The following is a 12,200-nucleotide window of genomic DNA, read 5'->3' on the forward strand; positions in this document are numbered from 1 at the left end:
TTAATTTGATTTGGGGTTTGATGCTTTACCACTTCCACCTTGAATATTTGGTTATGCAAACAAAATTCAGACTGCACAAGATTACATGTTCAAGAATACATTTCCAAAGCTTCTCTTAGAGATCTTATGTGGTGAAAGTATCTTGGGCTTCTCTCATCTAATACATCTCTATTTATCTATTCCCTTCAGGAATGTCACAGTTTTAGGGACTGATTCTAGTTCCCACTATGAACCTATTGTGAGTAAAAATAAGCCACAAGAGTGTACCAATGACGGTTCCCACAGAACAAAAACAGTTTCAAATGAACATTTCCCAATCTGGTGCAAGGGCCAAGAACAGGCATGACAATGACTTGAACATCCCATGCCTTGCCCATTGTAGGCTGCAGAGAAGCCCTCGGTAGATTAGGTACGGTAGCAAACAAATTAAAACAAGCACTGAGCATATAAAGGCTCATTTACCTCCTGTCCTGGACCTCTCAAAGCTGCTTCAAAGTAAATTCTTAAACTGTTCATGCTTGGACTGCACAAGCACCTCCCTCACATGCAAGGGAATTTCCAACTCTTTTCACACTGTGTCAGAAGAAACCTCTTTAAACCAAGCATAACATGACTCACAGAAGTCAAGGATCCTTGGATCCTTGGAAGGACTGGTTGGATGTTCTCTCTTTCCCTCTCTGACAGACACAAACATGCACACAAATATTTACAATTAGGAAGACAGTCCACGCTTACAATATGTTCTAATTCTAAAGTAGGTTAACTTGAGGTTTTAAACAATTCTTTTAACTTGCAAAATCTCTTAATCTCTCCAGTCTGTCTATATCCATGTCTCTTTAATCTCCATTTCATAAGTCCGTCACTGTAGTATCTAGATGTATATCTATTTAAAAAGCAGTTCTCAGATATTTAGAAGGCAAGGATATCATTAACTTGCAATGTGGGTGAGAACATTTCTGTAAAAACACAGAACATCATTAGCAGAATAATAAACAGGCTCTATTAGGTTACACACATAGAGCAGTTGGTAGAACATGCTAGATTGTTTCTCTTCTACTTCTAATAACATATGATACCATTTTGTTATCACTGCACATGGGGATTTCTAGTTGTGAAGGAGCATATTCAGCTATTAATTACACTGATTTGGCAGATGTGGTATTTTTATCTCACTCTTAATTCAACTAAGATTCTGACAGATATTTTCTCCTTCTAACTATATTTGGTCTACTCACATCTATCACTGAATTCAAATAGCAGAACAACACCCTTCATGGAAAAAAAGGAGAGAAGAATCTTGGCCAAGGCCAATGAACATGATGCACAGATATCTAGTTTTGCCAACACTGTGTATTCTCTAGCAATTTAAGTGTCAAGTGTCATTCTCAATATTTTCAACATCTCAAACACTGCAGAGCATCAAAGACTGAGATCGACTCATCAGCCTATTTCCCATTTTTTCGTTATGTCAAAACCAGAGCAAGTCCCCCACCCCAACACACACTCACTCAATTTACACTATTAAATACTTAAGCATTGCAGGGCTTTAAAATCTATACATGCACACACACATAAGCAGTGGATCCGTGAGTGAGTTTTCAAGTCTGCCCTGAGGTACCTACTGGCCAGGTCTGCAGTTGGGACAGCACACTCCTTTAGAAAACCAGTACCAGGAGAGCCAAGCTAGGTAAGATCATTTCTTAAAGTGTCAGTTCTAGCCCTTAAGTGCCATTACGCTGGGCACTGTATGAAAATACCAGGTGGGCCTTGGAATAGTATTATTGTTGTTGTCCTGATGTTCTGAGAATATTAAGGTGGTGACAGGAGTCAGAGCAGATTCTTTTAGAGCAGTCAGTATAACTGGACAAAATAAATAACCGTTAGGGCCCAGGTATACTTCTTCAAATATCATCACAAGGCCGACGAGACTGCACACCGCCCATCTCTGAAGTAGTAAGTTCTGAGTGTCAGAACATCTCCATTTTCACTCTTAAGTGAGCTTGTTATGAGGAGGTAAAGCAGAAGGTCAGGAAATTCGATCAGACAGCTAATGCTATTGAGTGTCTGGGTGTCCATGTGGGAATGTATACTTATTCCTAGGAGAAGGTGTGGCTGAGCAGGATGAGTCAGGAATGAGGCAGATGGTAACATCATATTGGTGAGGAATACAGGTTGTTTCACTAGGGAAATTAACCTGAACACTCAGAAACAAGTCTGCTAAGAGAATAGTTAAGACTTGATGTAAGTGGGGAAGAGAGAAATGAGCCAAAGTGGACTTGTGGTTGTACAGAAAACCAGATCAGAAGTGTAGGTTATCCTCAAAGATGTCAGTCAATCATAACAACCATATTAGCTTTCAGTCAAGATGTCTTTGACTGTTCAAGCAGGTATGAGCCATACCAGGACTGTATCACTGGAATCATGTAAATCTGTTTAACTCCAGCTCCTTCTTTCACAGTGAAATCAGTGTTGTTGAAAGATATGTCATTAAAACTAGGACTGCAGTATGTGAAACCTATGGTCCCTGACCTCCAGCCCTGATGGAGAGCTCTGAAGTCTGTTTGCAGTCATCATGGGAGGGTATCAGCAGTCACGCTATGGAAACTGCACGTGCTGGGATTTTGAAGGGAATGCTCTCCCACAGGTAGAGAGAAGATCTCAGAAAGATGGGTGTGCATTCCTGTAATCCAATGCATCCCAGGCTGGTGGATGCCTAGCAGAGCCAATCTGCACACACAGAGCACCCATTCATTAAGACCTTGTCTGCATCCAACAATCTGCTTCTAACTATTGGTCCAACCATGCTGCGAGACATGTGTAGATCCTGGAAAAATAAACAAATTCTTCTTTTTCTTCTCCCTAAAAAAAAATCCAGGTGGAAGAAGAGGACATTTGTAGGTAATCCTACCTGCTTTTCAAACTGCCCTTGTGCAGAGCTGGCCAAACACATTTTCTTGTGGTATGCAGACCATCAGGAACCATCTTTCAAAGCATCCACTTTTTGCAAGTTAGCTTCATTTTCAGCAAATGCTTGGAAGACTCAAAGGCTAAAATAAGTGGTGTTTAGCCCCAGGAAGAAAACTTATGTCCTTCAACTAACCCAAGAGCTTCAATGAATTAGAATAATCATTCACTGTAATTCAACGTGTGGTAGCTATGGCCACATTTATTTCTACACAGTTGCATGAACTTACTATAGTTGTGCATGCCGTGTAGTATTTAATATGATTTGAACCAGGGGCTCTGGGGATGATTCTGTATTTAGCTCTATGACAATAATGAGCAAAATGATGGCTCAGGTGTGCAGAATATGAAAATTTCTTTACAGTCTGGCACAAGGCTTAGTCATGTACTGTTCAGGTCAATGGGGGATTTGTCTGCAGGATGACTAAAGGATCAGGCATACATAAGTCTATAATTTTACCAGACAAAGAACAACACTTTCATGCAGACAGATGTTTTCAGTGTCTTCTGTTGCAAATGTTTGGTGTGAAAAATTCTATTATAGCTTACAGGCTTTAAAAGATTGTGTAAGCATAGTGGAATTCACTTCTTAAACAGACCTATCATTATAAATTAACCACACTTAGGAAATTTAAACACCTGTAAGTCCAAAACACTACTTAACTTTAAAATATTATTAAGAAATTATAAGTTAAAATTCCTGTTTTAACAGCTGAATTTTAAGTACCTCAGCAAATATTGCCTTTTCATATTTCCTGTTCTTAATTACACATGACTCAATGGTACTTTATTATAAGACTAAACTCTGAGTAGTATTTCTCAATGATAAACAAAATACATATCCCCCCTGCTATTGAGGCTAGCTTTCTATATGCTGCTAATTGGATAAATAATTACCTGTTAGAACCCCTTTTCCTTCACCCATTTTATAAAGTTCTTGTACAAAAATCAAAGCATCATGTCTTAATAGAATTGTATAAATCTTACAGCAAAAACTCATTAACCACAGTTACAGAGGATTTCGTTGAGCCAATATAATACAGGTATAATATTTTCATTATGATTTCCTATTTCTTTGATTCAATTAGGACATACATGTGGAGTTCCCTATGAACAACACAGCCTGCATCTTGTTACCCTTTGTTAGAGTTTAAAATGGAGGAGAAAAAGGACTGCAGATATTAAAAGTGGACTGAATGAAAATCTACTCAGCCAGAATCACCTTAGCCTCAACACTTCAAAATTTACCTGTTTACTGTATCTGAAATGTAAACATATGACTGACTAGTCTTGCTAACACATCATAAAGCAAAATAAGGCCTCATAAACTGTTTTTGTGGATGTATATCCTTTCTCATGTCTCCACCAGTCTGTTGTTGTTTCACTACAGGTGGTCTTATGTTTTTATGAGACAGAAACAACTTAGCTCAAACACAGTTTTATATGCACACAAATTAAAATAGCAGTTAATGATGATGTGAAATCAATTGGAAGTCATAGCTAGGGAAAATGAATTTCTGTTATAGAGAAAGGAGATGATAATTTTAGAGATGAGCTCTGAAAAACAAATCAATTTTAATGTAAGACATGAAAGCAGCCTGGCGTTAGAAAACAAATTAGAAAGCATTTTTGAAGGCTTATTTATGATGCAGATAGGAAAGAAGTGCTGTGTTTGGGTGACCATAAACATATTTCAGAAACATTGACAAATACATAAAAGAAATTAATGAGCAAGAGACATATCTGAACGCTGCATTTTACTGTTGTTCTATGAAACATGAGAAAAACATAATGATTGCACTTAAAGATACAATTGATCTTATATGCGCTGCATTTCAGCCAAAAAGAACATTCACTTTACATCTTATTTCATTAGTTGCTGAAGTGCACCCAGATCAGGGACATAGCACAGCAGTGGTTAACTCATTGCATGCTTCCCTTCACATTCATTAAAAGTAGAAAGACAAGTAGGCTTTTTTTCTTTTTTTTTTTCATATAAAACTAATAGAGGAGCATAAAAAAACAGCCTGCAGTTATCATAGTTGGAATTTGACAGAGGCATAGAGATTAACACCTATTTAAAAGAAAAGACATAGTCACAGACACTTATGTTGTTCATAATGTCTTATCATGATGTTTTTAATTGTAACAAGTAAAGCCAGCAGATCAGAATGCTGAAATCAAATTATATTTTTTCCAGGACAAAATCAGAGACTTCAGCCTAGTGAATCAAAAATGTCGCTACTTGCTTTACCTGTGATTCCTGGTAAAATCTTGCATGACTCTGAATTTTTTTATGCAGGTATTCAGAAGTGAAATTCAGTCATAGAGGGCTGTTAGTGTTTTGATGGAAGACATGATGTCATTTGACCCAAAGATGCTACAGACATACAAGTCTCTGCTTTCCTGAGGAAGGATTGGTAATTATGTGGGGTGTATGGAAGTTATATTGCCTTAGTTCAGAATAAACTTTGAGCAAGAATTCAGATCTAGATCATGATACATGACTCCTCCTTTGTAAAGGATTTTGAATTCCAGAGACCAAAGTTACACAAGCTGAATATTCACAGTGTGGTGGCATGCTAAAAAACCCCAGAATACAGAGGCACACAGGTTAGTTGAGCCCATTTTGAGAAGTGGACACATGAGTGAGTTCTATTGTTCTTAGCTAACTTCAGCAAATGACAAAATAAATCGAACAGCATTCTAGATCATCTCAGTGTCCTCACTTGGGTTGATGATTTTTGCCCTTATGTTTTGCACTCATGCTTTTTTTGCGATCCACTTACATCTCCAGTGTTGAAACATTCTGCTTATTTTATTATGGAAACTATGATGTCGTTAGTTTGAGAAGTCAGTGATCTCTGTAGTGCTTAAAGACAAGATATATAGTGGTTTGAAACTAGTATCACAAATTAGGAAATATAAATTTTTACAGATGGTTACCAAAATCTCTTGTGTAATAAAAATGTATTTGTTCACAAGAATTATATCTTGCTGGCTACTCAATAGCTCCCTTGTGAAAGATCCAGGTTGCTTAAACATATATAATAGCATACAATACAACTGACAGGCAAAAGTCTCTTTCAGTGAGCACCTGAAAAAAATGCTTTCTACTACATTGCTTAGACTGTGTAAAGTAATTCTCAAATTTGCCTTAATCACAGGCAGAATCAGGACCTTTTCACCCAAGCAGAGGACAATTTTTACTCATCTGACTTAGGTCTGAAGAAAGTCTCTCTTAGTTCTTAAGTTCTACTGACACGAGGGAGTTGGTCCAGGCTCTGCATTTATTTGTTTGGTGAAAGGAGCAAAAATGCTGTTGCAAAATGCCACACAAAGTTAAAACCACTGCAAAGTGATGAGAAAAATAACATCAGAGGGAAAGATATAGGAGAACTATACCAAAAGGGGAACATGCATTAGTGATGACTTTAAAAGAATAAACCAGTTAAATGGACATCTGTCCAAAGGTAACAGGAGTGATTCACCAGATTTCTACAGAGCAGTGAAGGTCATCAGACAATGACAGAAGACTTCTGCAAAAGATGCAGAATGGGAGACAAGTGCAAGTAGCTTAACAGAAATTTTTCTCACATGGTGTTAACATAGATCACGTAGGATCTGGCTCTCATCTGACACTACAACAGATTAGCGACCTCAGAGAGTCAGAATAGTGGAATTTGAATTAAGAAATCAAGGTCACAAACATTCATTTCATATGCTTTGTTTTAATGGACCCTTAACAAACGTTGTCCTCTTTTTGACACTGGTGAATGTGAGTGGTCGGATTCAGGAGGTGGGAATGTCAACATAATCCTCCCAGCAATACCCTGGCAATCCACGTCCATGGTGGCATATTGTTCCTCTGCTATCCTTCAATTGTCTGACCAAAGGGTGTTTGCTTATGGAAGCAGCCCGATGTCTATGGAAATTAAAGACCAAAGCAAAGCTATCAAATCCTTCTATATTTTTTGCTGTGGTCAGTCCAGAAGTGCTTGTTTTGTACATGAGGAGCAAATCAAGCTTCTCCTCTGTCATATAAACCTATGGTTTTTTAGAAAAATATGTTAGGAGAAACCCACAGCTCTATAGTAATGGAGAAAACCACAGGCAGAAATGAAGCCAAATGGTAATGAAGGACTTTGTGCAGGACAAGAAATGACCAGAAAAGAAGGAGGAAATGTTAACTGAAAGACTATTGGTTTTGTATTTGTCTATATAGAAATGCTCTGGGATTTTATCAAAATGCCACTTTTAGTTACTATTTTCTTACCTAGACAATATGCTATAAAAATCTTTATAACAATTACTTACTTACTTTCTGGATACTTGTATCCTCAGTAAGGTACCTGAGCCTCAGATCAGAGCTCTCTCTCAACAGTTTTACAGTCATAGCATGCTTATTAAGGAGACCTTGTATTTCCAAGCAATCACCTTAGAAGCTTCACTACAAGAAAAGAATGTGCAAGAAGACCTGGTAAGATTAGCGTGCACAAGCAATGCCATGCATTAGGTATGCAGCAGAAGAAACCCAACTTGCATGTCAAGTGTGAGACAAACTGTGACAACAATGCAAACCCATCCTCCATTTACATCCTTACATACTTACTGCAGGTCTAACTGATAACCGCGTACACCGTACGTCTTGAAACTCCACTGGTGTGACCTAAGACCCTATGCGAAATGGCAGCAGACAACTGTGTCTGCATATGAGGCTAAATTATGGATAATAGTGGGTTTTCATCCCTGTGGATTTTCCACCCAAATCTTTTTCCGGTTATAATGAAAAGGGATTTTTCTTACAGATCAATCACAAGATTGCTTTTAAAGCTTCAGGACACTAAATATCCAGGCAAATAAAAACGAATTAAAATGTAAAATCTGTTACATACCCTTCTGCCCTCCACACAGCGCTGGAGCTCGGGCTTGGCTAGCACAGAGTATCGGCAGCCGTGGGGCTGCCACGTTATTTCTCTCCAGTCGCAGGTCCTGTTGTCAGAGCAGCTGAGGCAAGGGACAATCCACTGTCCTGGAAAACAGTAATGGGATGTCAGCATCTTCTCTGTATTTTTGTGAGTAGCCTTATTCTACAGCAAGCTAGATATTTTTGAGCATTTTGCCATGGGAAGTTTCCCTAGATTAAATGCCCCCCAACCCTTTGAAGAGACCGTTTCCTTCCTGTGTGTTATGCCCTTTTCATTTAGCAAGGATGGGAGTTTTTCCTTTCCATGAAAGAGCTGCGAATGCTCAAATTTGACAGTCGTGTGTGGGTTCATTTCTCAGTTCACGTTGCCTTTCTTGTAGGTCCTTTCTCCACAGAAGGTATACGAGAAAGGGAAAGGGGGTGAGGAGGCTGAATGGGAAGAGAAAATATTCACATTCAGAAGTGTCTAAAGGCAAGAATCATTCTCATCTACCATTAAACATCTAAAAGTTGGGTGGTTGATCAAAGCTAGATTTTGAGAGGCCCTTGATAAGAAAAATGAATCTAAGATTCTACAGATAACGTACAGATAATGAGAGGATGATTTTCCCTCAGAAATACTAATTTCTTTAATTTGTGAGAGTTCAGAGAACCATCCCAGACTACACATATATATTTCAGAAGGTGAAAGTAAGGTGAGATGAATAACCTATGTGATTTATTAGAGCCTGATCCTTATTTTCAAAAATGATTTTACAGATTAGGAGCATAAAGTGGGATTACAAAAATTCAGTGGGTTTTAGGCATCTCTTACCTCAGGTTGAATGGTTTTGTTATTTTGGTTCTCTAAAGCTATTAATTTCCAAAATCCTACTGGAAGTTCGAGTATTTAGCATCTGAAGGAAGACAGACAACTTTCGAGTTGCCTTTATATTCAGATCAACACAAGAAACACTTTTCTCACCCATACAAGTGCACCGTCCTGACAACATCTCCCAGTGTCTATGTGGCTGTGCCAGCAAAACCTGCTTTTGCCTCTCATTCAAGGCGTTACACAAGGAAAAGCGCAGCCCCCAGGTCTTTGTGTCAATGCCATCAGGCCTTGCTAGCTCAGCCGGGTTTCTCATTGCAGCCCAGCAAACGGCTCCAAAAGCAGATGTTTGCAGAGTAGACCTGGCCTTAGAGTTTGTGACCGTCACTGCTACCAGGCAGCAGCTCAGCAGCCAGCCGGCTGTGCTTGGCTGGGTGTGATAGATTGCTGCGGCACAAGAGCCCACAGCAAAAAACCAAGGCTGCTGCCTATCAACATTTATCAGGCCAGGGACCAAGTGGAAGGCTGAGCGAAGCAACCCTGCAGGATCCCAGCGGCCTTGGGAGAGACAGCTGCTACCTCAGGAGCCAGGGAATTTCCAGGGAGGCAGCCTGCGCTTGCACTGAGCAAACGTCCCAAGCGAGTATATTTTGGTAAGTAGCAGAGTGCGTTGTCTTAGCAGATAAGAGTCCTTCTAAATAAAACCATCAAGAATTGTTTGTATGGGAGCCCTCACTGGTACATCTAAGGGTGGAATATATCCCGCAGTGCTACGACCGTGCAGCTCAGCTGCTGTGTAGCCTGCACCGCTGCCGCTACCTCTGCCCTCTGCAGAACCCGCTCACCCCACCCTCAGCTACACTTGCAGATGATGTGGAGCAAATAATGGCAGTCTGGCACTAAACAAAAGCCTGGATGCTGTGGATCAGTGGGCATAGCTGAGCTCCCCTGGTTCCCATGGGTGCCTCCTGAGGGCTGCCACTGGGCGAGCAGCCCAGCTCAGCACGGCGTGGGGAGAGGAGGGAAGGAAGCTCAGGCCCGTGCTGCTAGGGTGCAAGCGGGGAGATGGAGCTGCCCAGTGCTCCTTGCCCAGAGGATTTCCAAACTCGCACCACCTGTGTTCTAATCACCTAGCTGTTTGTCCTTAAGGATAACATTCCCCACTCTTCTCGTCAGCTGAGGACTGCTTTAAAGTTCAAAATTCATTGAGGTGGGAAAATAGCATGATTGTAACCCGGTAATTTATTTGGGAGATCTGAAAGAGATCTGAACTTTGGTCCCTGGGTGAGATTCTACGTAGACTTTTTATCCTGAAGTTAAAGTGAATCTTTATCTAAAGGAACAAAGTGGATGACCAGGTTCTGGAGCAGGGAGCGCTCTTCCAGCCCTCAGCTGGGAAACCGAGGGCTGAATTTAGACGATTCCTCTTTCTTGCAGCCTCCAGTGCTGACCATTGTGAATCCCTTCCTCACGCTGGCCCTCCCTCGGCTTTGAGGTCTCTCGCTCCAGGCTGTGGCCTCCTGGCCACCACTGGGGCCAGGCATGCTTTGACACTCCAAGATTTCTATCGCCACTTGGGGGTCTTGCCCTTAGCCCCTGCCATGCTCCCTCCGCACCCCATTTGCCATCACGGCTAAAGGCTCGTTCCCAGCTTCATAGCAGCCGTACGAAGAGACTGAAAAGTGCAAGGTCTCAGTTAATGCAGCAATAGGTGCCACGCGAACACCTTTTACTGCTTTGCACCTTTTGAGTAGCAGAGCAGGGACAGACTGGTTGGTTGATTTGAGGTCTGGACTCTATCACTGCTGTAGAGCTCTTCATAAATGATCTGAAATTTGTTTTGGGGCAGTGGTTTGTATTTTAAAATATATGAAAACTGGGCATTTTTTCCTTGACATTGTAATATTTCTTTCAAACCAAATACCTAAAAGTTCTGGCAATGCCTACAAAATCTGAGCTCCTTCATTTTATGGTATTTTCTTCTTAACATCCCATACATTTATGAGCTGATCTGGTTTTAGGTAATAAACTAGAAAAGTAGAACTATATAAAATGAATATTGAGGAGCTGAAACATCTGAACAATAAAAGTTTAAACTTTGGCAACTGAAAGTGATAAGTACTTTTGAAAAGCTTCTTTCAAATCGTGTGTTTGATTTATATTCAATAGCTCTCTAGGCATATTAAGAAAAATATAGATCCATTTTTGGCATATGCTAAAGGTTAGTGGCAAACGTAAAAAAATGAGGGAACAAGGAAATATGGAGATAAACTCATGTTTATAAGAAGCACATTTAATGCTACCAGAATAGTTGCAGTTTTTATATTTATATAGATTTTTTAAATGATGTGTGTAAATTTATGCATTTTTAATCGAATTATTATTAACTTCTCCTATTGTAACTTCACAAAAGTTAGTCAATGGATTCCTATCCTTCAAAAATAAGATTGTGTTAAAAGATAAAATGAAACTCATATATAAAAGAGGAAGACAACGAACAATGAAACATTGCAAAAAATCAATATTAGTTTGGAAATTAAACTTATTTTTTATTGCAATTATAAGTTGGTTTTCTTCCCATTTATATAAAGTTGCAGCATGCAATGTTGCTTTCAGCACCATTTCAATCAGCCTGTGTTTTGTGGTGCTTCAGCTAAAAGAGTTAGCATCGGCTCTACCAGGCGAAGGGAAGTTTACCGACAATTCACTGAGAGCAAGAAAGAGCTGCTGTTAGTTTAAGTTTATCCCCAAATTAAAGACTGGTAGAACAAAAGTTTTATGAAATCCTGTAAGAGGTTTCCACAGGAAGAGTGGAAGTAAACTGGATTTTTGGCTCATTAAAGCAGCTTATCGGTTATATACATAAATCCTCTGCTTAAGATATGAGATTAAATATTGCCAGTGCTCTTATAAACTGTTCTCCTAAAATGGTATGAAAAGAAATATACTTTTAAAAAAAATCATTAGGACTGTTTACCTTGTATTTAAAAAATATTAGCCTAAAGTTAAAAAGTTTGAACGAAAAAAGGCTGTACACTTAATTTGATAGTTTTGTTTCTTCCGGATAGGGCTTTCAGCCTCTTTTATTTTTATTCAGCCTTTCTCATTGTCATAGCCGTAAATACACATATTTTGCTTTCACGATCAAAATCAAAGTTTTTCTATAGTGCCAAACAGATAGCTGTTGATTACAAAGAGAGAGCTTGTACAGAATTATGTTAAACTGGATATGGTTGCGGAAAATGTGGAAAGCTGGGTACAACTAAAACACATATGTCATAGCAGTGAGGCAGAACATTAGAAGTGAAGCTGTGATCTCTTACCCTCCAGATTTTGTAATTGTCTGCATACCAAATTTCCACAGACTGCAGTGGCCTAATTCACCTGCAGGAATTTAGCACAACGGGGTTCTCAAACACACCGTTAGTGCTTGCTGCCTTCTGTATTACTGATAATACAGTAATACTGAACAGAGAGGTAATTTTCCTACGATAGCCT

The 12,200-nt window shown here is 39.4% G+C and overlaps 1 protein-coding gene across 2 annotated transcripts in view; it reads right to left on the reverse strand.

Annotated features, from left to right (window-relative positions):
* Positions 1-12,200, reverse strand: part of CPED1 (cadherin like and PC-esterase domain containing 1) — a 174,099-nt gene that overhangs the window by 14,072 nt on the left and 147,827 nt on the right. For both annotated transcript variants that reach the window (XM_075146952.1, XM_075146961.1), the window contains one exon: positions 7,860-7,996. In XM_075146952.1, coding sequence (XP_075003053.1) covers positions 7,860-7,996 — 137 coding nt within the window. The remainder of the gene's footprint in view (positions 1-7,859; positions 7,997-12,200) is intronic.

This window comes from Calonectris borealis, chromosome 1, assembly GCF_964195595.1.
Source record: "Calonectris borealis chromosome 1, bCalBor7.hap1.2, whole genome shotgun sequence".
In the NCBI taxonomy this organism is placed as follows: Eukaryota; Metazoa; Chordata; class Aves; order Procellariiformes; family Procellariidae; genus Calonectris; species Calonectris borealis.